At 37.5% G+C, this 26,832-nt stretch overlaps 1 protein-coding gene across 2 annotated transcripts in view; it reads right to left on the bottom strand.

Annotated features, from left to right (window-relative positions):
- The window catches only part of LOC100763249 (receptor-type tyrosine-protein phosphatase kappa), a 530,034-nt gene that overhangs the window by 104,486 nt on the left and 398,716 nt on the right, over positions 1 to 26,832 (bottom strand). For both annotated transcript variants that reach the window (XM_027402864.2, XM_027402866.2), the window contains exons 8-11: positions 13,634 to 13,936; positions 8,658 to 8,767; positions 7,083 to 7,284; positions 4,901 to 5,006 (exon numbers count right to left, since the gene is read on the bottom strand). In XM_027402864.2, the coding sequence (XP_027258665.1) occupies positions 4,901 to 5,006; positions 7,083 to 7,284; positions 8,658 to 8,767; positions 13,634 to 13,936 (721 nt within the window). The remainder of the gene's footprint in view (positions 1 to 4,900; positions 5,007 to 7,082; positions 7,285 to 8,657; positions 8,768 to 13,633; positions 13,937 to 26,832) is intronic.

Genomic DNA, 26,832 nt, shown 5'->3' with positions numbered 1-26,832 from the left:
TCGGAAAATTCTGCAATAATATATACATCTATTTCTAATACCTTACTACAAACTCAGCATCAACACAAAGGAAAACCCTATGTTTATAATATTCTGCTGCTTAGAAAAAAAAAAAAAACAAGAGAAATTAGGTGTGCTAGGAAACTTATCCTGTAAGCCATAAGCATTTTGAGTCATGGAAATAACTGTGAAGTGTCAAAAAGGATATTTGAAGTTCTAAGCAAGTCAGGCATTGAGTTTCCATCTTTTGGATGACTATGAAAGTTAAAAAATAAATATTGAAGAGTGACACTTTTCAGGACTAGTTACACATACTGTTGATCAACAGCCCTGGGAAAGCTTGGTGCACAACACGAAGCCAGAGAGGCTGGTCATGCTGAGCACATTATTTAGGTTGTTAGTGTGTACCATGATCTCTCAGAAATAATATTCATTGAAAATACTGATAAGTCAGGGAAGATATACAAAATAGCTACAGTTTTTGGAAAATTGTGTATTTTTTATTTATGATAACAAACTGAAAATATTAACCATTCTTCAATAACCTTGAAAACCAAAATCAACATTTTTGGTAGCTGCTCTTCTCTGTGCTGTGCCATTTTAAGATGTGGCTCCACCTCCCTTCCTTCTAAGCTTCACACACCCTATGTGCATAAGGCTAGTGTGAGACACACAGCCTTGCTTCCATATCCACTGCTACTGTGTTATTATGGGCCATGAACACTTTGCACTAGGACCATTCCAGCCTCCGTCTGAATTAGCCTCAGCCCACTTTGTTTACACCAGAGTGAGCCTTCCTTTGAAAGATGGCAGCTCATGCAAGGGCTGCTGTAGTCCTATGGCTACTTTCAGTTTCCAAGCTGGCACTGCACAGTCTTACTCCCTGGCCTCTGTTACCGCTCCAGCTGGAGGTGCTGTCAATTTGCCTACATTCAGTGTCAATGACCCGAACTACTTGAAGTTCTAGATAGGATGTCACATGTCCCATCATCTGCTTTGCAATCTCTTGAAACTCCCAACATCCCTTCCTTCGCAAAGTAAACCTCAGCTGTCTTCATTTCTTCCCCTCCTTAAAATGCCAGGTCCAACCTCCATCTTTCTCTATGTAGTCATTGTCTTCTTCTCAGGGACACAGATACACATCAATGACTATTCCAGATATCCAGATTACCTCCTGGTGTGCATAGATTGCTATGGAATCTTTAAATATGTGGGAACTATTGTTAATTTTAGTTTTTAATAAGACTATGCTAAAGTAAATGTACAAACTCTGAATTTAAGGATTTCTTACGTAATAATAGAAGATTTGGAATGGTAGCTGGACATTAAGACCAAGCAAAAGAATGTCCATCTGTACTAGAGTTGGGACAAATGGCCAGTGAAATGCAAACCAACAGAGGCTAACTGTATTACAAAAAAGAGAAAACGATCATTCAGGGTTGATGGCAGGGGACAAGTGGAAACTATCAGGGTAAGCTAGAGGTTAAGAGATTTGGCGTTCTGGGGAAGACACTGAACAGAAGGGCAGCAAAATTTATAGCAGAGAGGGCAGCTAAGCCTGAGGAAATTGAGAAGAAGGTAAAATAGTTTAAAGAAAATTAAAAGGCATCATGGGATCCAAGAAAAGATTTGTAGAAGCAGATCATTTCTCAGTGGTAGGAAAATTGATGCTATCAAATGAGACCATCACTTTAAAGCCATTAGGACACTGGACTAGACCACCTCATATCAGTCCCCAAGTATCTGCATGGATGTAGGGAGCCGTCCCTGCATTCTCCATTACAATGATGGCACCTGCAGGCACTGAATGTAAACAAGATTATTGCGCATGCGCTGGGTAATTTTCCATTCCTTGATCTCTGCCTATTCCGTGGCGTATATGGCCTGATGAGCTGCAGCCAATCATAGGGTGACACTTCCCAGGCGGCGGCTGCCAGCCTTTATTAGGGGACGGGATTCTTGGCTCGGGGGTCTCCGCTCTGGTAAGCTTATGCTCTCCTCTCAAGATGCATTAAAGCTTTACTGCAGAAGGATCCGAATGTCCTGTGTCGTTCTTGCTGGCGAGGCGATAGCGCGGGACACATGGATGTTTGGAAGAAGGACATGGTTAGGACACTGGAGTAGACTAACTCATATTACTCCTCAGTGTCTTTGTGGATGGTTGGAGGGAGGAACATGGTCAGAGGAAAAGAAGGATGCCACCCAAATTAAGGATTCCAAAATCAAGGAAGCCATGTCCAAACTCAGCAAAGGCCCAAGTGCTGCCTGACTATGCAGTTTAGTCCTGCCTATTGGCCCCACCCAAAGGTGCACTGTGTAAATGCAGCTAAATAAAGATGGCCTTAATTGGATTAACATGTTAGAAAACATACTGTTCTTCCCTTTTGGCAACAGTCAGTAACTTTGTCAAATGTTCATGCTAACTTATTTCTTACTCTAATAGTCTACTTTATAGTCACTTGTGTATTTGTGCATATGGTGTGTGTGTGTGTGTGTGTGTGTGTGTGTGTGTGTGTGTGTGTGTGATATAGGCAAGTGTATACCCATATACATGCATATGGAGGTCAGATGAGGTTGTTGAATTTCTTCATCTCATCTTCTCCACCTTTCTTTTTGAAATAGGGTCCCTCACTGACCCTAAAGTTTGCCACTTCCACTACGCTGGCTGACCAATGAGTTCCCGGGATGGGCCTTTCTCTACACCCCAATGCTGGGATTATAGGCAAATGTGCTCATACAAGACTTTCATGGGATTCCTCAAACTCATGTCCTCGTGGTTTACACAGCAGGTTTAGTCTTACCTACTGAGCAAACTCTCCTGCCCCTCAACTTGTTTTCTGTGCATTATCCATCTATACTGTACAATTTGGAGTTCCTAGCCACTGGGCTCGATTCCCAGAAAGGTCAAATGTGTTGCCAACAAATACAATGAGGTCCATTTCCATGCCAGGGAAAGAAAAATGACTATTAGAGATTATTTTTGTATAGTTACTGGTCCAGACAGTATGAATTCTTAGTAGTTAGAAATCATTTATACATAAAAGCAAAAGAAGAGAAGAAAGACATTTAATCAAACTTCTGGAAAACACACAGAATTCCTGAACACTGTCTATGAGTTCAGGAGATACCAAATGGATTAACCCTTGATATTCCAAGCAATCCTGAAAGAGGTACTGCTATGTGTTCTGTTATGGCCAAATTATCTTTTGCTTGTAATTAGTAAATGGTCAAAGTTTGCAGAAAATTTTTGACTAAGTAAGCAAAGACTTAGTCATATAAGTTATGCAGCACAGTGGTACAATAATAATGATATCATCATAATTATAAAATGTAAAGTAAATCTCAATTCACCTAATGTTTCTTTTAAAGATTTAAAATATTTTGAGATTTTATTGTATTATTTGATTGAATGTATGTCTGTGTACCACAGTTTGCTTTGGTTGCCAGAGAGGCAATCAGATTCCCTTGGATCAGAGTTAGACATTTTTGAGCTGAGATATGGGTGCTGGGGATTGAACTAGTTTCCTCTGGAAGAGCATCCAGTTCTCTTAAATGCTGAACCATCTCTCCAGATGTTCATAAACTCTAAGAGGCAAACACAAGAAGCTGGAACCTATTTAAATGTCAAGAACAGACTGAATACCTATGAAGTAAATTTTGTCACCAGTAGGGAGGGACATGTGTATGGCCATGATTACTTGTCCCTAGAGAATACACCAAACCCAAGTGCACATGGCATTCTCTCTCTCTCTCTCTCTCTCTCTCTCTCTCTCTCTCTCTCTCTCTCTCTCTCTCTCTCTCTCTCTCTCCACATCTGTAATCATGATTCACAGATCATTGACTCACAAACAGCACTGTAAACTGACTGAATTTTCAAGCAGCTGATGTTGCCGAAGCATTCATGCTACAAGCACCCTAAACCATCTCTCTTGTTCCATAATGTGGTAGTCCACTGAGTCTTTCCCAGGTGGGAATTACATGATTTCTTTGTGACTCATGTTCTTATAGCAACATATTTTTAATTACAAAAAAATATTTGTACATCTCTGATGACAAAAGACATCAGTTTCACCAGGTCAAGTATATTTGTTTCACATACAGAACAGAGATTAATCTGCATTTTAAAGAATTTATAAACAGCACAGCATAGCTCAGTTCTGTTGTCTGCTGGGCCTTTATTTTATACCTATCTGATTTTCTTATCAATTTGATAACAAAATGCCCACATATCTATTGGTTTCCAACAGAAGCTTGCTGAAGTCTTGAAGATTCATCTAATTATACTGCTTCGAAATGAAAAAGGCTAAAGTAATTTGACCTAATTCCTAAAAATGACATGGGTCAGAATTTTTTTTTAAAAGATTAGCAGTAGTAGATAATATGAGAGATTTTAATATTAAAAAGATAAAGGACCGAGTAAGTTGAACTTTAATATTTATCATGGAATTTCTGATAATTTGAGAACTGAAAGGCCACACAGGCTTCATTTGAGTTTATTTCCTTAGAGCTTCCTATTGATTCAGTCACTCACATGAAATTATTCATAACAGATATACAGAGGCAGACAAGAATTACTTCCTCATTCTATTCAACAAAGACCTGCAAGGAGTTTACAGCACAGATACCAACACAGGAAGTGAAATGAAATGGGGATAAAGGAAAATGAAAGAGCAACACAGAAAAGCCTTTAGAATTCTGCTCTTAACTATATGTCTGTTCATAATCTTTGTTCAAATAAAAAATGAATAGACAAAAACAAAAGAAGAAAATCAAAGCCTTCCTGGCATTAACTGTGAAATGAAGGGCTTTTTAGAAAGAACCGTGTTCTTTGGTGCAAAGCAACCGTAAGATGATATTCCTTCCACTGGCTGCCTTTCCTTTAAATTGTGCCCCCTCTTACCTGATAGGGGCACCTTTGGCTTGTGCTGGTCTCAATAACACTGTGATCGTGGTGGCGGTTTCATTCAGAGAGGCATCAACTCCTTCATAATCAGGTAAAGTCGGAGCTGAAACAGAAACCAATGAGGTGAAAAGAAAGTTCAATCGATTTGTAGCAATATATTATAGGTTGCTATGAATAAATGATCCTACCTTAAGGGAAAATCAATTTAATTCCTAATTAACTGCAGTGATCCTTATTTTATAGCATGACACTGAACCTTAACCCTGGGCAGAAGAAGTTAGAAAGGTGGGGTTGTTAAATCTTTAAAAGCTGTCTGGGGACTTCTACCGTTCATATTCCAATCACTTTGTGCCACCCATTGACTTCAGCTTCCCAAAATTTTTAAGTCAGCAAGGAAGAGGTGGGACAGTGGGACCAGGAGAGTTAGTACTAACTGGACAGTCACACATGAGACCTGGGCTGCGCACGGCAGAAGGGAGGTAATGGGCTACCTAGTTGTCATGGCCATTCACCTTGACAGGTGAAAGGTCCAGCATTCTTCTCTGGACTACTGTCATGTGACTACAAGGGAAATATAATAGTTGGCTGTGGTAACGGGAAGGATATCCTAGTTTTCATTTACTAAGAACTAGTACATTAATTGGCAAACAGTTAAAAACATAATTTTTCAACATGTTGGATAGTGTTTAATTGTGATCTAGGAGTTCCCCAACCTTGAGCTGAAAGAAATTTCAAGTGGCTGTTATCATGTTGAAGGATGTTTACGGGAATGAGACCCATAGAAACACATAGATTATCAGTTAACCCTGGCAAGTCAGGTGATGCTTTAGAAAAAGGAAACAAAAAGACCTCACCCACTCATCAAAAGCTTGCTAAATGCAAAGCATATGCAAAGTTTTATGAGCTGTGATAGGGACAGGAAAACAAAACACAGTCCCTGACACAGAACCAAAATTAAGAATTAACTTTTTTATGAAGCCAAGTAGTATACATAGAAAATATATACACAGTAAACTCTCACATAATCAAAAGATGCAGACAGTTAATCTCGAAAAACAGTGGCACACTTTTATATAAATTAATTATGCTGTTAATTTGTTTGTATTGTTTTGCCTGGACGTTGGCTTGTACACCACATGACATATTTTTTTAAAGTTTTATTTTATTTAATATATTTCCAAATAAAACTTTAAATAATTTAGATACATATATCTTACTCTTGGTGCAAATTTTAGATTCAGGACAATATTTAAAATGTGTACCATGAATTGAGAGGGGCTGCTTCCATATATTAAATAGAATTATTATAAAGATGAAGAAAAAGGATTCATGAAAGAAAAATGTTCCTGATACACTATGTGGTTTACCTTCAAAAGACAATATTCAAATTTAACTCTTTAGTGACACATGACACATGCATATTTTTTTTTTTTTTGGTATTCTTAAACATAATGAAATATTTTCTTAAATAGAATAGACTTTGGGAGCATCATGACACTAATGTCCAAAAGGAACCTTTATAAGGTTTAATGGGTGAGTTGACTGAAAGAGAATTACAATCCATAAACAACCTAGTCAAATGAAAATTATAAAAGTGAACATAATAGAAAGTGAAATGTAGTTATATTTACTTATCAGTTCAAGAGTCTCTTGCATGTTCTTAGTGTAAAAATTTGAGGCATTTATTCGAGATATTTTTATGAGTGGGAAAGGAAGGTTGGCATTTGTTTACAATTATCAAAATGTTAGAGAAAATGGGACAGAAACAAAGTGTGAGGCATTCTAATACTAGAGTGGAAGAGCACTATAGCTTGTTAGAGATCACTCATTTATAGCACACAACTGATACCATAATTGTCACCTCATCTAAATCACAATAAAATGAATTGGACTTTCCAAGTCCATTATAATAGGACTTGGAAAGATCTGAGGTAAAGAAATACTGTAACTTTTTAAGACTATTGTCATCTTTAGGACTGTTTGAAAAGTGTTTGGTTTAGAAAATATACCAATAATGATTTGTTCTCGAATGGTTGAATAAAATGCCCTTGACCACATGTAACAATATAAATGACATACTAGGCTACACGGTAACACAGCATGTAACTGAGTGTCTAAAATATGCTATTGCAAACCAGGAACATGAACCGTTTGGCTTCTATGTTACTCATTTGCTTACCTGAGATATTTGTGGTCACGTTGATGGCTGTGGCGGGGCCAAAACCTTTGACAGTGCTGGCTCTTATGAAAAACTGGTAGGTGGTTCCAGGGTGGAGATGCATAAATACATGGTGTGTACTATTCCATAAATTTGATACAGTCTGCGGAGGTCCAGCCACTGGAACTGCAGGGTCAAATGATCTTATGCTGCTATAGCTCACCTATTGTAAGAAATATATTTCCCATTATATTATCAACTGAAGGCACAATAAATTGTAAGTAAGCCCTTTCTAAATAACAGCATGCAAGAGCCTTGAGTCATCATTTTTTTCCTCTTCCTTTTATTTTGGTGTGGTTATTTCTGGCATCTCTCATTCATACATCATCTATCTATCTATCTATCTATCTATCTATCATCTATTTTCATTTTGGTATTGCTATTTCTGGCCTTTCTCATCCACCTGTCATCTATCTATCTGTCTGTCTGTCTGCATGTCTATCAGATGTATCTATAGATGTATCTATCGATCTATCTAATCTATCTCATTAATTCTCTATCATCCACCTACTCATATATGTAGCTGCATATCTAACTTGCCAAATATTTAAGTCTTAAAAAAATCTACCAATAAAATGATATAGTTAAATATGCATACTCCATATGAAATTTCCAGCTACATAGTTTAATGTACATGAAAACAGAAAGTCTTCATCAAACGTATGTTATTCTTCTTCTCTTTTCTGTGTAATGGACACTTAGCAAATTCTAGCAGCACAGGCTTGTGACTTGAGGTACTTGGAGGAGGAACACAAGTTCAAGGTCAGCCTGAATTACAGAGTGAATTCATGGTCATTTGTTAACTTAGTAAAACTGTGTCTCAAAACAAAGGGAAAGAAAAATTGTAGAAAACTAGTGTTTCAACACACTAAAATAGTCAAAAACATTTGTTCTCATTCCAGTACTTTATTTTTAGACACAAGAAATAGAAATGTTCATTCTATAATCAGCACCGACTGACTATAGAGCAGAGAACCTCACAACTGTGCAATTAAAAATATCCACTTGAAAGGGATGAAATTCTGCTTCAATAAAAACATATTTAAAAATTCATTTATTCTCCTTAGCTTCCTATTTGAAAATATAGTGATTTATATTCAAAGGTACAATGAAATTCTGAAATGGGTTTTTAATCTGTTTTGCTTTGGGGGGCTAATAATTACTTGCTTTGAAAAACAGGCATTCAATGGCCTCTCCTTAAGCCAATGTGATATTGGTTTCTTAATTTTAAGAATAGGGACTTAGCATTTTTATATGTAATTATAACCATTAATTGGGTTTGACAAGGACAGAGTCCAGTTGCACACATACATAGACACCAAAGTCAGCATATATTCTAAGAATTTGAAAATCTTTTGGTACTATACAATTTTCAATCAAATAATTTTTGAGGACAAAGGAAAGGTGATGACATTTTAATATTCTCACCCCCACCTTTGTCTTTTCCATTATTTCCACCTAGCCCTCTCCTTTGGTCTTTTTTTTTTTTTTTTTTTTTTTGTATCTACATGCCAAATAGCACCTTTCTCCCCATACCTCATACTGAGTGATGATTCCGTTTGGTTCCAGTGGCTCTTTCCAGTTCAAGAAGATCTTGTTTTCAAAGGATGTTCCTTGGAGGGATTTGACTGGCACTGGTCCTGGCACTATAAATACATACATTGGTGATAAGAACACGTGTAAACAAAGTCGAAAATACATCACATCAACAAGATAAACACAATTTAAAGTAGATGTCATCAAGTAAAAAATGTGTCTTTAAAAATAAAATCAGTACATGAATGGTATTCAGACTTGACTGTGATAATGGAAACTGAAACGAAGCCTGTAGGTTTCTAAATCAAGAAATGGAGAAACAAAGTTATTGTTATTCAAATGAATATTCAATCACCTTGGAGAGTTGCACAGTCATGTACTCTGATTTCCTCTGTTGTATACCTCTAATAACATGAAGTTCTTATTTGTAATTTGCTTCGAGAACAGAGATGCACTTCCCTGAAAGATTTTTTTTTGAAGATTATGATAATCCCCTAAAGAGGCTCCATCAACGAAGTTCATAAAATAATGAATTATAATCATAATTAACGCTCCTTAGACTCAAAAGCCAAATCACACAGCACTGACTTGAAATGCCCATTAAAAATCATCCTGACTTTTGTAGCTATACTTATTAAATTTTCTATAATTAAAAAGATAGCTTTGATTATTATAATTTTTAAAAAGTTGTTAGAGATGAATATGCTAACATGTAATTGCTTCATGCTTTTTACTTTTGCTCAGCTAAGAAAGAGCTTATGAAGAACAAGCTGGTTTAGGATTCAGGGAGATCTCTCATTTTTTTTTTTTTTTTTATTACGTATTTGTCAGAGTTGAGGATGTGGCCCAGGCCTTGTACAGGAAAGTCACTGCTCTACTGCTGAGCTACCTCAGACACGGCACAGTAGTCTTTTTTGTTGTTGCTGCTGGTGGTTTTGTTTGTTTGTGGACAGGGTCTAATGTACACTTTCACTTTGACCTCTTTGTGTAGCTGAGGATGACCTTGATCTTTTGCCTCTGCCTCCAGAAGGCTGAGATTCCAGACATGTGCATGCATACTCTCGTTATTTCACATCTGTGTTGGGGACTTATTTCAGAGCTTCATGCATGTTAGGCAAGAATTATAACTCCCGAGTAACACTGCTCTAGTCTTTTATTTGTGAAAACTTTATAATCTGCAAAATCCTGAGTCATGAATTAGCAATGTATCAATTACTATTGACAAGCTACAAGGTAGTTCTGCTATTGTGTATTCCTCTTTTATAGATTTTCCTTTAAAACCTGACTGTTTATTCACACAATCCAGATTCTTCTAATCAAGCCTTACAACACATATCATCTCACACACTTGACTTAAAATTTTCCTTTTTAAAATATCAACCCACTATTGGACAAGTATGGTTTTTAATTAATATTTTCCCTGAATCTAACGTTTCAGTGAACTTCACACATGACATTATCTAGAAATGCCGTTTCAAAGTACAGAGCAATTTCATGAGGATTGAAATAAATTAAAAATCACTGGATCAAAGGAAATGTATTTCTTCATGGCTAGCAGCAGCAAGAAATTCTGAATGATATGCCACCAGACTAAGATTCATTTCATTCTACAAGGAGACTATGAATGATGCTATGACCTCCGAGACAGGCAACATGAGGTGGAACATAAAAGAAAGGAATCCATAGGGAAAAAGGAAAAAGAAATCCATAATATACAGATAGCCTGGCAGCCTTAGACTTTGGACATGTTCATTGCGCCATCAGCTTAGCATCCGTTACCCATGTCCCACGCTGTCAGCATGGGCTACTGTGTCCATCAGGGAAGGGAGCCTGGCAGGCACTCTGTGCAATTTCTGGCAATGCCTAGGCTCCTGGGGACATCAGTTCATTTTGCAAACGGATATCTGTGTATCTGTTGTCTCTGTTTATGATTGCAATTAAGGAAAATAGATTCCTTTACAAGTTTGTCAAGGAAAAGTGGCAGATATGGGTAGGAAAAGTCAAAACACCAAATAGTGAGAAATTTTTATGAAAATGTCTGTGTCCCAGCATAAATAATAATAGCATTTGTGGGATAACTAAACCTCAATGGCCCTAACAGCCAGCCTAGACCTAGAGTAAGAGCATGCACAGTAGATATCTCCTGAAAGCCAGCCTGAGTCTGCCAGAGAGCCTTGACAACAGCAAACTTGAGATGATGTGGACCTACGGACAGCAACCACATCGCCTCAGCAGGTTCCACCTCAATGGATCTCCTCCCTTGGGGCAGGGTTGGGGAGTATATAAAGCTTACTCCTTCCTGAAATCAACCGAGTTAGTTGTTTGAAAAAGAAAAAAGAAAATTCCTGTGTCCATCTCCCAAAATTTGGCCTATAAGTGCTATAAAGCAGAATGAATATATTTTAAATGATTCTTATTTTGAGATGCTTCAAAATATTTGCATAAATTTGCATTGAAAGACGGATGGAAGTGAAAAGCTGTTTCCCTACAACTTCGATATGATCCTCTATCCCCTTCTCACACATGTTCTACTTTGCCATAGCTCTGCTTTAAGTATTTATAGGTTCCTTTTTTCAAGATTGGAGTGTGGGAGAAAATCCTGCCCAACATAAGCCACACATGTGATCACGATGGACTAAGAAATACTCCAATTGCATACACATAAAGGAGTGTGGATGAGGCATGGGCACAGACCAACTACATTTATTTCTTTTCTGCATCTGAACAGGGATGATGTCTCCACACACAAAGGCAATGCCTCCATTCAGTTACGATTTGCCTAAATACAGCATGAAGCTCTTAAAGCCATTTCATGCCCAGCTACAGACTATGGGGATTCACTCCACATTTCCACACCAACAACTTTTAATGGAGACAGAATGCTGACTTTCATTCCTTGAGATTTCTCTGAGAGCTGTTTCAGCTAATTTTGTTTTGAGCATGAGAAAGTCCTTCAAGTATCACTTCAAAAACGGAAAAGAAAAATGAAATAGGTGTGGAGAAAGATTATATTAAATAAGCATTATAGCCTCTAACACATAATAAATGTACATTTTAAAATAGTTTTGTAGCCTTAAAAAATGTCCCCAAACCAGGCTTTTCTGCTGAGCTAACTTCATAATATTGATTTTCATGAATGCAGGAATAAAAAAATGAAAACAGAACCTTATTCAAAAAAAATTTCGCCTAGGCATTAAAAAGCATGTGTAATAAATTAAGTATAAATTCTACCCTAAGGTTCTAGTGACAAATGATCCTAGCTTTGGGAGCATGATTTATGGACGTCCCCAGAATTCTTTTTGCACAATTATATCTTTTTATTCGATGGTTGATAATTTATTCTTTTTCTATGTATATAAGGCAATAATTCAGTAAGACTGACTTAATCAGATCATCCTACTCCATCAATCTTTGCAACAATAAGCACAATTTAGTTATTCTTTCTCACCTCTGAACATTGAGATACATCGAGGATTCTATATAGAAACTCAAGCTCACATGAGCAGCCCTGAAGAATGAGTTACAAACACTCCCTGAAAGTTTCTACATCAGTCACTAAATATTTCTTCTAGAAAGGAAAAGCAACAAGAAAAAGACAATAGCCTACCATATGGGCTACAACCACAGAGACTATGCTGTAGTCATATTGTGAAACAATAACGTGCAACTTTGTGTAACTGAAGCTTATACAGAAAACACATTCAATGCAGAAGTTAACATAAAAGTAGGCCTGAAAATTGTACTAAAATTAAATGTTATTTCTAATTTATAAAACGGACTCTACATAATATGAACTTTGCTCTTATGAGTTTGATCGGTTTAGTGCAAAATTCCACTGGATTATTAACATAATCATTTGTGTAACCAAAATGTTGTTTTAAAAATATATTAGAATTAACAAAAAAAATTATAAAAACCTGACTGTCTTTGTTTGTGGGAAGGAAAAGCAAGATAATAATAATCAAAGGATAACAGCAAAGGAAATTGCAGTGTTGAAGGGTGACTAATTATAAACAAATGAAAGTATAAAACCCATGTAGCCGAATCTAAATGTTATAAAATAAGACACCCTGGCTGCAAATGTTAACAGCAAGCAATATATATGTCTATAGTCTTATTATTAAGAACATGAGTTATAAATTACTTCATATGACATGGACACTGAACCCTTCACCCCCCTTCAGAAGATGTGTGAATACTCAGGACATCTGTAGCTATTGTGGGACTTACATTTCTGTTTTTGACGTGTGAATCCATCACCGTTACCTCTTCTTTTCTGCACAGGTGAGTGTGAGTGTATGGGATGGTGGGGTATAGTGGGAAATTACCAATACGGAGTCAGGTAGAAATATAATGGTATTTAATAGGGAAAAGCCTTACTTACAGAGCGACCTAGCCAGCCGGCATGGCAGCGGTCTGTACCCAAGCCCAAAAGTGAAACGAAAGAGAGTCGAAGTCCCCTTCAAGTCTCCCTCTACTTCACCCTGACCACGCCCTCGCAAGTGTGGTCAGGCACATCTGTAGCCAGCCCCTAAGCAGGCGTGGCTATAGCTTCCCCTACAGTGGGGGTAAGAATGGAGATGCAGATGAGAGCTTTACAATCACGTCAGTGCTGATTAAGTGTTGTTGCCACATTGGTTGCAAGAGATCAATCAAAGTAATGACTGAGACAGTCACCTTTGATTAACTCAATCCGGGCAATAACACACTCCTCCTAAGTCTCAGGGTTTTGACTTTGAAATTTTACTGATATGAATGACTCCACACATCCTGTTGCTTGCTACAGCCTAAGCTGACTACATGAACGGAGGTGTGTGTGGGTGTCTGTAAACTAGATCCTTTATTCTGAAACTCAAATAGAAACACGGGCTTCCTATCAAGCTGCTGAAGAAGAAATTAAGAGGAAATAAGACAACAGAGATCTGATGACTTCACTCCTTCACTTAAGCATAGGAAGACAACAAACATGAACATACCATCCTCATCAGTTTGAATGATCGTCTCTTCACTTTCCTTCCTTCCCTCTGGATTGGTTAGGATCATCTTGAGGCTGACATTTGTATAAGGTGGCAAATGGTTCACAACATGCTGAGGGGCTTTGGGGTCCATGTCCAAGCAGTCTGCCCTGCTCTCATTGTGTCCACGAAAGTAATGGTAGCAGATAGTGACATTGAAAGTGTGGCAGCGAGTAATGTTGTAACCCAAGGACTCCCAGTCCACCGCGATGCGCCTTGCCTGGATTTCAGCAATCTTTAAAGTCTTTGGGGTCCGCATAGGTTCTGCAAAACAAATCAAAGTTGCAGATAGATGTCAATTTGACTGTAAATTCTTTGGAAGAGTGAAATACAGAACATAATACAGCATTTGCAAATCCAGTGAATGTCAAGAGAATATTTGTTTTTGTGTGTTTTGCCAAGAGAATCTTGGGGTTTTAATGTTTTGCCTATTCATAGTTTTATTCTGGTAAGTTTTGGAGACTGATTCAACCATAAGAAAAGAACTAAAACATCAAGTGACAACAATCCCTAGTACTCTATTTAGCAGCAACAAGAAAACCAGCAGAAAATGTGGAAACAATGTCTGACAGTTGTCGATGCCCAGTCCCCTGTCCCTTTCTTTTGTCATTACTGAGCAATCAGATTAGCTCATATATCAGAAGGGACAAGAGTCAATGTGCTCTGCTTAGTGATTTGTCATGTCACTAAGCTATGGTGTGTACTAATTAGTCTAATTGTAACACTAAACTACCATTTACCAAAAATGACACAGATATTAATTAACACTAATTATTTCAGTAATGATGTTGTTCATCAAAGCAAATAAAATTTTAGAAAAATTATGAGAACACATGTGGATATTAATACCATCTTCTCTCCTTCTTAATATCTTTGTGACTTATTTTCTAGAAAACACTCAGACCTAACAATCCATGTACTGTCATACAAACCAAACTAGGAGGTGAGCTTTCACTCAACTGGAAAATGCTGGCAGGACTGAACACTCCAAAGACTGGAGTCCATCCATCACTGACTCCCAGTGGTATCCGTTCCTCATGCAAGACTGACTTTAATTGTCTAACTTAATCAAAATAATTACTCTATGAAAGTCAGGGCCATGGTGAGCCCTATACAGTACAGAAACCAGAACACAGCAAAATGTTAAGACATCGATTAGACAAAAATAAAAAAGCTGAGGCCAAGCTCAAGGTCTTACTGGTGTCTTCCTTGACTCACTTAGGATGCTCGATACCATTGCTAACTGGAAATCACTAGGGATGAAAGAAAACAAATGCAAAAAAACCAGTGTGTGTGTGTGTGTGGGGGGGGGTTAAACATTTTCATATTTGGGAATAGAACCTCAGTCCTATAATAAATTATTAGGATGAAACACAGATGGTAAGCCCAAATTGGGAATCCGGTTCAATGGCTGTAGTGTGGGATGGGAAACAATCCCGAGTGCGGAGCATTTTAAAATTTCAAAACTAAAAATTCCCCATGTGCACATTCAAATTAAACTCTGGTAGAATCTAGTGCTTAGGTTTCAGATGATAGTAGGCAATCTTCCGACTTCAGTCTGCCTGCTGTATCAGATTTGTCTTGTGTACTGTCTTAAACCCATAGAGAGTCTGAAAGCAAGATGTGGCTTTTTAATCATACAAGCCATTGCATATCTAACTCTAACGCTAATACTAATCCTATTATCTCCAGAGAAATGGTAATTTCACTACTGCTGGGTAGCAACAAGACTCTCTTTAGTGGCCACATTCAACTTGAACCATAGGCTGTCTGTAAGGTACTCATTTGCATCCAGAATGAGGAAGTAATAAAATACCTAGACTATCTGAACGAATGATTCCTATACATCCATGGCAGAAAACACTACTGATAAAATCGCCTGGTTGGTAATGCTACTTCCTCCTTTTGAATCTGGTATCTCCCCTTTCCATGAATTTCTCTGTCTCTGGGTCACCATCTTCTTTCACCATTTTTTTTTTTTTCATTTCACCTCACTGTTCGGCTTGCAGCTATTCCACAATCTAATGCCATTTCATACACCATGAAAGAAGCCAGCCACTATGTGTACCCTAAGTTCTCACATGGCTCACAGTTAGCAAAAGATGTATTAACTACTGTGCCAATTAATTTTTGTCAAATCTAGACATATCTGAGAGGTTGGCATTTCAACTGAGGAATTGCCTTCATCAGACTGGCATGAGGGTGGTACAAATCAGGAAAAAGTACACTGTTCATCCTATGCATGGAAGTCACCAACAAAATCTCAGTACCAATACATGATAAACAAAATAAGTTGTGGCATAATTTTCTAAGACAAGAAGAGTCTTTCAAGAAAGTCAGTATTGCAATTCTGCTTCCAGAGATTGAATTATGTGATCAGTTAACCTATTCTCGTGAAATAGAGATTTAAACATAATTCTATATTCCTTTGTCTTCTTACATAGTCCAGACTGGTTTGGAACCCAGTTCCTCCTCATTCTCACTTAAAAGAAATATAGGCAAAACAAGAGTTGAAAAAAGTGATACAGCGAAGTTTTATTAGAACCATAGGGAGCAACCCAATAATGCAGAGATTTTTTTAAAAGATTTTATTATTTATTATTTATTATGTATACAACATTCTGCTTCCATGTATATCTGCACACCAGAAGAGGGCACCAGACCTCATAACGGATGGTTGTGAACCACCATGTAGTTGCTGGGAATTGAACTCAGGACCTCTGGAAGAGCAGTCAGTGCTCTTAACCTCTGAGCCACCTCTCCAGCCCCTAATGCAGAGATCTTAAAGCAGCAAATGGTCACAAAAAATGCCTACCAGTTATTCATCTATTATGAAACAAAAATGGATGCTTATAAGGTATGCAAAATGAGACAGAAGTTAGTAAATGAATAAAATATAGTGTTGGGCCTAAGAAGCTTACCTCTAATTTATTAAAGATGATAAAACAAGTACAGATTATATTTTGATATAAGGGAGACAGGACTGGAACATAACAGTATCTCTGCACTCCCAAGGGAGTGATAACTCCTGCTTGTCAAATAGAGGAGATGTGTGCATTGGGTCTCAGAAGATAGAGTCTAGATCTGAAGATACAGTTTTGGATAAATAATACAATAGCAAAAGAAACAAGATTTAAAAAAATCAGAGAACATAATTGCAGAAAAGAAAACCATGAATTCCCATTTGGTAACATGACGAATACCCAGCTGGATAAAAATGGAGAAAAGACTGGTTGGACAAACAGTGAGCAAACTTTGATGCTGTCACAGCAGGCTGGGTTTCTGGGCAGAAAGTTAATGTACCCAAAACAGCTGCTTTAGAAGGACAAAAACTGGAGGCTACGTCATAGGTCAAGACATCGGGGTAAGGAAATCCAAATGCTGTAATATGTAAGGAGATAATCTGGTTTGAGCAAAAAGGGTGACATCAGAGATGGACAGACTAGACATGGCATTGGAGGAAACATCTGAAAAACTGGGTGACTCTTTGGTATGTACTATTTGGTTTATGGTATTATATAACTGTTGCGTTCAGATAGAATGGCTTAGAAAATTATGGTGCTCTTAAAAGAAGAAAAAAATTAAAATACTGTATACTAAGAGGTGAAATGATATAGTGATTCAATATCATTTACTTATTGCTTTCTGTTAGCCAAGAAGTGTACTAGGAACAATGTGAAGATCCATTTAACCCTGTCCTAATTTAAGAAGTAAGGCAGCCATGCAGTAATTGAACTAATTTATGTTTTAGGAATTAAAGCATACAGGCAATAATTGGAGCAATTTATGTTTTAAATAACTGGGAAGCCTTCTGAAGAAGAAATCTGAACAGAGGCACTGGTCTACCTTAATAAAGGGAAGGCGTATATGCTTTCAGAGACAAAGGGATGAAGGAGAAGATAATGAGGAGAGAGGGTGAAGAAGGGGATGAGAGGGTGAAGAGGAAATTGAGGAAGATTGTAGGAGAAGGAGGAGATAGAACAATAGCGTGCTAGAAAGCATGGGAGGCCCACAGACCCGGAAAGGAAGAGAGTGTTAACAATAGAGAACTACAAATTTATCCAAGAAAGAACCCAAGAGAGTCCATCAAAATCTACCATGCATTTTAATGCCGTGCTACAACATTTTCTAAACAAATGCGTTCTTACAGAGGTGAGCTGCTTTTCTAGAAATCCACTAGCTAAAGGACCAGCACAGGTCAAACAGAAACAAGGTCTTTGCTTGACTGCTTTGGCATTCCACTCATCCCAGTGTGATCTTGCCAGAAACTATCCCAGTCTAAAAACATTGGCCATGCTCTGCAAGGCCTACTAGATTATTTTAAAACTACTGTTGTCTGAACCCATCTTCTTCTACATTAAGGAACCATGAAAATCAGGCAAATAGATCTTTTATTTGTATAGATACTAATGTTTACACAATGATTTTTTTTTTTTTTACTGTCTTTAGAAACTTAGTCCTAAAAAGTTAAGCATGTTTTCCTGATACTGCCCAGAATAGAGAGGTTTTGTTTTTGTGGTGGTGGTGGTGGTGGTTTTGTTGCTGTTTTTAATTGACCCCTGAGTTAATGAAACAAATTGCTCTGAGTCATACTCCATCAATTTGGCTCCTCAGTGGTAAGATTATTTTGTGTGAATCTACTGTTCCTTATGAACTGAAATGGATGAACCAAATACACCAAACATGAACACCAAAGTGCTAAAAGCATAGATTCATTTTCACATGTGGGAACAAAACAATAACTCTGAACAGTGTTACTCTTCTTCATAAAATGTTAGGAGACAAAATCATTGAAGAGAAGAGCTTCAAGAAAGTTAAATATACATACATATATGCATACACACACATACACACACACACACACACACACACACACACAGAGAGAGAGAGAGAGAGAGAGAGAGAGAGAGAGAGAGAGAGAGAGAGAGAGAGAGAGAGAGACCTGCATACAACTGCCGGAGAGTCTGGAGAATGGCTGAAAATAACTTTGATTTCTAGAGTCAGATAATATGTTGTGTTTTCTTCTATTAACTTTGGCTTTGGGTCTGTGGATTGCAAAATTTGTTTCTACTGTTTTAAGACTTGAAAAGTTATTTTCGTAACAAACATAGTCTGGTCATACATTTCTACAATTATTGTACACTTTTTGCTGGGAGAAAATAATAGCTACATATCTCACTGTACCTCTGCCGTGCGTGCGTGCCTGCGTGCGTGCGTGCGTGCGTGCGTGTGTGTGTGTGTGTGTGTGTGTGTGTGTGTGTGTGTGTGTGTGTGTGTGTGCGCACACGTGTGTGTGTCTGTGTGTTTGGTTGTGTGTGTGTTTGCATCTTAAAAGGGAATAATGGATTGTTTAATAATCAGCTTAGGGGCATGAACTTATCTACTTAGTAGAATCAATAAACATGGTTCCCCTCCTTCCATCCTTTTTGGTGTTAAGGACTAAGCCCAAGGCCCCCAGCATGCCAAGAAAGAAATCTATACCCAAGATACACCCTTTAATCCATCTAGTATAGCTTATTCATTTTGTGTAACAGTTACCATGCATAACAGAGAAAAACAATGCTTTAATGTGAGCTTAGATAATAGCAAGTTAGGAACTCCTCCACTTAAGGTGGTAAAAACAAACAAACAAAAAGCAAACAAACAAAAACAAACAAGCAAACCCACATGGTCAACCTTATTGGGCCATTCAACTTATTTCTGAAATCGCTGTTCACTGTACACAACCCTCCACCTTCTCTCCTATGCTGTCAACCCAGAGGTGAGCCTGGATAGAGGCTGTATCATTAGGACTGACAGAGAAGTTGAGAAATCCTAAGAGTGTGTGCACTTTAATGAGTCATAAACAGTGCTGCAAGAAGAGAAACCAAAAGAATTGGAAAGAAACAGCAAGTCCAGTCCTTTTCACAGTCAGGAATTTCAGGCTCTCTTAACAAAGATATTACACACTAACAGATTGGTATAAACTCTTTTCTACTTTCCTTTCCCATGAATTCAAGGAGAACTGCTTCCTAATAAGTTTTTCCCATTTACTCTTACAGAGCATATCTGCACACACGCACAAAAGTGCATGTATAGAAGAGAGAGGAAAATTTGTGGGAATCCATCCCCTTCTACCACAAGGGACACTGAAATTAAACTCAAGTCCAAACTTAAGTCACCAGTCTTGGTAACAAGGTCCAGTGCCAACTGATCCATCCTCCTACCTTTAGTTATTTCTTTTGATGCAGTGAGAAATGTCACAATTAGAGGCTCTGCTTAGCTGGCTATCTTCTGATTAGCAACATTTACTAATTTTCTCTATCCTTTCTAGCATTTATTTATTGTCCATTTATCTCTTAGCGAGTTCCATAAGAAAGGCAATATTATATCTAGATAAATGTAAGGAAATGGCAAAAATTGTATTGAATCTACAGCCAGTATTAGATAATTAAGATGGGGGCAAAGAAGTCATGCTTCATTGTATTCACTTCAATTCTAAACAGATCAAATCTAGGATTTACACCTGCAGTTTGATGTCATGTGTTCATTCCAATTTGATAGGATAAAATGAAGAAATACTTTGATCCTTCTTAAAAGGTTAGTAAAAGAAAAGGCCACATAGACAGAGGGGACCTGTTGACTTTGAGCCACCTCTCTACATCAAGAAGTTCTAGATATCAATAAAATGAAAGTGCAGTATTTTCTTTTTTTTTCCTTCTTTTCTGGGTACTTGCTAAACAATGTGAAACTAGACAGGTCAATATTTATATCCTTTTGTAGTGATAATCTCCAGTTATTCTGAAAGAGTTATGAAAAGAAAAGCTTTAGCAACCATAAGAGAACAGAGGGCAGGGATCCTATTTCCCTAGAATCAGTTTTTAATGATAAAACTTGTTATCCAGCTGTCAGTCAGAGAAAAACAGAGGATATCCCAAAGCTCATGAGCAGAAAAAAAAAGGAAGATCTTGTCAATGATGTGCAGACTGGGAACACTGAAGCATGACTGGAACTGCTTGCTCCTGGCAGTCTTTTCATCAGAAAGCTTCGAAGCTCACTGTAAAACACAATTTCCATTCCTTTTATAGAAGCAAATACAAGGAAAAGTGGATTTTCTGACTGTCAAAGAAGGTATTTACTAGTGTGAATCAAAATAGGATTGAGATAAAATGTTGGAACATGGGCTAATTAAAATAAATAAATAAATAAATAAATAAATAAATAAATAAATAAATAGAAAAAATGACGCAGTACCTTGGGAAAAAGAAGTGTGAGACCCTAAGAGTGTATTTTCTATTCTTACCTTCAAGTGTTTGTGCTTTTGTTCTTATACTCATGGCAAGAATTGAGCGTGATCAAGGTTTTCCATTTCATGTCTTTTCAATGTTACAGCATCATTAGCCATGCCCAAATAATTTCATCTCTGCTCCCATGGGTCAAGTTGCATTAATGGCAAGTTGAGGGGATGACTTGATTAGTGCTGTAACATGAGGGAGCCTCAGGACCAGGAATAATCACAAAGCAACTGTCAGTTCTTTTGGTTTTCTGGCTGAGTGGTTGAAGTGACATGCTTAGACTCAAGGGATACACAGTGACAGAGGGTGTCTGGCTCACTCAGCTATCTTGCAGAGTCCTAGTAATATTTACCAGGTGTTATCGGAACAGCACGGAGCACATCATCCCATTACAAGACAAGCCATTCCCATTGCCCTACAGTGCCTTCCTGAAGCTCAGGAGACACTACACACATTAGGATACTCTCTGCATGACATTAAGCAAACAGTTTGACTTTTTTTTTAAAGAATAAAAGGACCAGAGTAGCAGGAATTAAAAAGAAAAAGACAATGGCCCTCTTTTGCAATGCACATACTTCTTTCAGCTCTTCCCAACAGACCCAGTTTACACAGTGGCGCTAATTGAAAATGCAGGAACCTGTTGCTAGGTTTCATTTACATATGCTGCTATAGTGTGTAACATCTTTGATTCATCTTATATTGTGAATCACACATTACTGATAGAAAACACAAAGCAATTCCTACAGGTAACTATCTATATTTGGAGAAACTAAGAGGGGAGGAGGAAATTTAATTTACAGGAGAAAATAATATCATCTACTTGTGTAGAAACAAGCTTCGTTTTTTTTTTTCCTGTAAAAATTTTTAGCATTGGGACAAACCAAAATCATAACAGAGTAGTAAGTTTTGAGACCCTAAAATGCAAACTGTAAAACACAATTTCATAAGACATAATATAAGCACTGATATGACTACAAATTATCTGTAATCAGTCATGGCAAGATCTGAGGAGGTTTTCAACATCTTGTTAACCCTTCCAGGAGAGAAACTGCCTTGCTCATAGGATGGTCTGAAAACTGACATGAACACTTTGTACACGTGGCACTACAGCATTTGCTGGCAAAATTTCAATTTTATAAATCAAAGAGCAGATGGTTTTACTTCAAGAAGTAAAGAAAATAAGTCCTAGAATACTTATTTTCCTCTGTAGGATCTATAAGATGACCCCAATTCATCATTGTTAGATTCCCAGTTCTCCAGTCACCCAGCAGTTTCTCACAAAGAAGAAATAGTTCTATTTCCTCATCCTTTAGTGTCAGCCTGTCTCCTAAGACTTGCTTAAGTTACCAGGTTGAAGAAAAGAGAGAGTATGTTGGTTTTTTGCTAGCATCTCATTAAGCCCCAACTCTTCTGTTTGCTCATACACCTTCTAGACAATGGTTCTCAACCCCATAGGGGTTCCAAATGACCCTTGAACAGGGGTTATCTAAGACAACTGGAAAACACAGATATTTATGATTTATAACAGTAGCAAATGTACAGTTATAAAGTAGTAATGAAAATAATTTCATGGTTGGGGTCACCACAAAGTGAGGAACTGTATTAAAGAGTTGCAGCATTAGGAGGGCTGAGGATCACTGTTCTAGAATATGAGATGACTGACCTGAACTACAATAGCTAATCAGCATCAGCCATTCGTCAGCAGAATTCTTTGTCAACCAAGAACATCAGTATCTAAAGTACATGCCTGATCTATGCCTGGATAGTGACACAGTATTTACAGCCATTCACTATATTTAATAAATAGATTTGATATATTTGGAAATTACATGATAGATCTAATGCACAGCAATAATCTAAAAGTTTGATTTCATTATTAATGGGTTGTGCTGACCAACTACATGCTTATTTAATAGTAATTTAAGAGCTAATATTTAAGGCCTAATTTAGTTAAATGACGGATGTGTGTCACATATCATGGTTTGGTATATGCTTTAAAACTCATCTTTCTGGAGATGTAACATTCCAGTTGGGCAGAGTCAGTGCCTGGCTAAGACATAGCCCTTCAGTAAGGTAGAACAACCCCTAGGAAAGAGGGTTCATCTTAAGACACACTGAAGAAATAGGCAGAATAATTATCCTTTCACTAAGATAGGGTATTTTCTCTCGCCAGAATTTCTGCCTCAGCACAGTAGCTTAATTGGTCCCAGACATGAAGTATCCATCATTCTTCAAATTAGTCAGAAAAGTGTAACTTTTCTTTTATCTAAGTATGTTTTCCTCCACAATGTAGGCTTCACTCTTTCTGTAAAGCTCCCCTCACATTATGTGACTGTGTGTCTTCATGTGGCTGACATCTTTGCTGCCTTAACTCAAATGAAATGTGATGGGGGATGCCCTTCTCTATGCCATGAATCTGTTTCTCTTAGTGGTTGATGAATAAAGCGGTTTCAGCCAATGGACAGGTAGAATTTAGTGAGGTGGAAAATCCAAACAGTGATAGAGAAAGGTCTAGGAGATGCCATGTAGCTGCTGAGGAAGCGAGAGGCCTGGCATTACTGATAAGCCAAAACCACATGGAGATATACAGATGAATAGAAATGGGTTAATAATTTAGAGGGAGCTAGCCAATAAGAAGCCTCTGTGTGTTTATTTGGGACTAAATAGCTGCACCACGAGGCAGGACAGAAATGTCTGTCTACAGACATGCCCCTCCCACTTCTCTTTTCCATATGTCTCTGTTACGTAGCAGCTGAGATGTACTCTGGAGAATTTCTTGTTAAACTCTAATAAACATCCCTAACTTAAAACAAAACAACAACAATAAAACCACATGGCTTACAAATAGATTCATTTTATCTTCCTTTCCTGAGGCTCTCTGGAGGCAGGTTAATTTCCTCATTGTTCTCGCAGAGACTACTAATTTTGAAATAGTGACACATCTGAGTGAAGTGACACAGTGGCTTCGCAGTAGCCATCTCCACCACCGCAACATGGCACTTGGTAAAATACATCAATGATTCCATGATGTCTATAAAAGCCAATATCTATTATAGTCCAAATTTTTACATTGAGTGATTGGGAATGAAAGAAATTCTTACAAAAACTCTAATGGTAAATTTCAACTATACAACCCAATCAATCATAATGGCTGAGCATATTAGTTGACGTAGTGTTCCAAGGGCACACACTGACATGAATGCTTCCTCTGCATCTCCAAAAATTGACCATAAAAATTACATGGCAATGATATTCCAAGTACATCCCACTCATTTTGTCCCTTAGGATAATGGTGAGCTCAACATACAATGTAATAGACTTCCATTCCTCCTAGAAATTGACTAAAGACCTGAATTGCATCAGTCACACACCTGGATAAAATAGACTTCTGAAGTAGAATAGAAAAAAAGCTAGAGTGGACAAGTTTCAAAAGTGATCACAGCCATTGATACATTTTAACACACAGCTTGATTCCACAAAATACAAAGGCCTGCCTATGTGCTTGCATCAAGGGGGACTAAAAGAAAGGTAAGGGCTATGGAGCTGGCGGTTCTTAGTGCATTTCCTTTTCCAAAGCCACCATTTATTCTGTGCTTTCATGCATGATTAACAGCTTGCGGATCCTTCACATATAATCAATAGCTATGAGGTTTTATATTAGGTTCGGAGATTAGACAGCCTTGATTATAAATTTTATCGATTTGTACAGCTTAGCTGCAGAAATCCCTGGACATTTTCAAAGATTAAATTAAAAGGAGATATATGGCCTGCACATACTAGAAATGCTTGAGTGTTTATAAGCTCTGACCTCTTTATACTCATTCCTCTACATGAATAAAACTTATCTAGTTCAGTAAAACATGAATCAGTGTGTCAACAAGCATCAAGCTGAGATAGTAAACACAGAGAAAATGTGACAAAAAGAATTACAAAATTGCTCACAAATCTGCCAGAGACTGTAATTAATACCGGCAACCTGCAAGCATTAATTGCTTCAGCTCATTTGTAAATTAGGAAATTGACAGAGAGAAGAATAATGAACTCTTTAACTTCTACCTGGCAGATCTGATCCCATGTTAAAACTGGAGATTCATGATCTCTTTTGAAATAATGGAAACATAACCTTGTTTTAATGGCTAGAGAAGTAAATATGGTTATCTTAAAGACAACAAATAACATGCTGATTGCAAAATCCAACACCAAAGCTGTTTTGTGATACTGTCACCTTAAAAACCAATGTAGCACTGCTATGTAGTCTATGTCCAATATTTGAAATTCTGAGGCTATGCAGAACAAACAAAAACATATCAGGCGAGGCTAATATTCTCAAACTAATTCCACAAGTTTGCTCTCATCCGGATTCAGGTTGCATTATGAAATTTGTATTTCCCATTTCAGTTTTTTCCCTTGAGAAAGAAATATCTTTCAGGAGTTTAACTAAGCATGTTCTGGATCTACATAAGTTCTTACATCATGAGGAAAGGAATACTCAAGTATTTATCTTGATAGCAATCCTGAAAGCACCCAGCTTTGTTTTGAAAAATGTCCTGCTGTAAGTTTTACAGCCTGTACTGCCTTAAGCATGTTTGTGTGGCAAGTTAAATATTCACTTGTGCTTGTCTTGACAAAAGAGGAAATCCACTTATGATATATAAGTAAAAAAGCAATTATGTATCGTTGACTATTTTATGGAAGGCATTTGGTGCAGACATTTTCCTGGTAATGGCTCTAAATGGCTCCAGAGGAAAGCACAAAAATAACCACCATGCTTTCTCTGTTTCTGCATGCAAAAATCCTTCTTTAAAAAACCCAGTTAAATATTATGAAGAAATTCCTGGTCTCTATATTCACATGGAAGAAAATGTGGAAAAGCATAAACACATGGCGGGAAATATTTTGTTTTCCTATACACATGCTACGCTTGTAATTGTGGTCTTTCCACTTCTAAATTGCCATCACTTGAATTCTGGCTCTTAATTTCCACAGTCTGTAGGTTTCCATCTGGATGTTGACACAGAACATCACTTAGGAGCTACAACATCATCTTTCTCTGAGTGCCTGCTCTGACTTTCCAGCATCTCTCAAAGGCATGAGTCCCTGGACTACAGCCTTGTAGATGCCATTGGCTGCACTGTTTTGCTACATAGACCCTCATCTGTTGACAAGTCTACTTAATACATCAGAAGATCACTACTATTTCTTTTTTCCTTCTCTGTAATTTCTTTACAACTGCACCATTAGGAATGCTTGTTCTTGCCAAAATTTCCAGAACATTCTCTGGGGAGATCTTTGAAAATGCAGTTTTTATGTATATCTCATCCATTCAAAAATTTCTGTAGGTTTCCCAGAGTTAAACAAATACATAGGAAGTCCTTCCTTTTACTAGACAGCAAATCTGACACAATGATTATCTCTTTTGCCGTACTTCTGCATTTTTGACAGTCCGTTGATTGAATACCAATGCTAAGCAAAGGTTCTACTCTTAGTACCATTGTCCATTCCATTCCATGTCATTAGAGCACTTTCCCCTTGTAGATCTCCCTACTGAAGACTTCCAATACTTACTGAAGCTCTTCCAAACCTGCACATTTAATAATTTTTAATTCTAGTTGTTCAGAAACCTTAACCTCATCCAAAGGTTTCTTTCATCTGATACTTCCTCTTCATTGAACCAGTCTTCCTACTCGATGTGTTTAGAATCAGACCACTAGCTTTTTCTTTGACCTTAGTTATCATCACTTGGAGACATTTAGGGAAATGGATTGAGACCTAAAGTAGAATGGATTTCTTTACCCCTTTGCCTGTCATTCTCCTTTGTCTGAAAGAACCTATCATATCATGATGGGACATGCAGTCCTCCAGGGACCACCTACCTAAGCCAGGGGA

Source organism: Cricetulus griseus, chromosome 2, assembly GCF_003668045.3.
Source record: "Cricetulus griseus strain 17A/GY chromosome 2, alternate assembly CriGri-PICRH-1.0, whole genome shotgun sequence".
Classification (NCBI taxonomy): Eukaryota; Metazoa; Chordata; class Mammalia; order Rodentia; family Cricetidae; genus Cricetulus; species Cricetulus griseus.
This window is presented reverse-complemented; position numbering and strand designations above follow the sequence as displayed.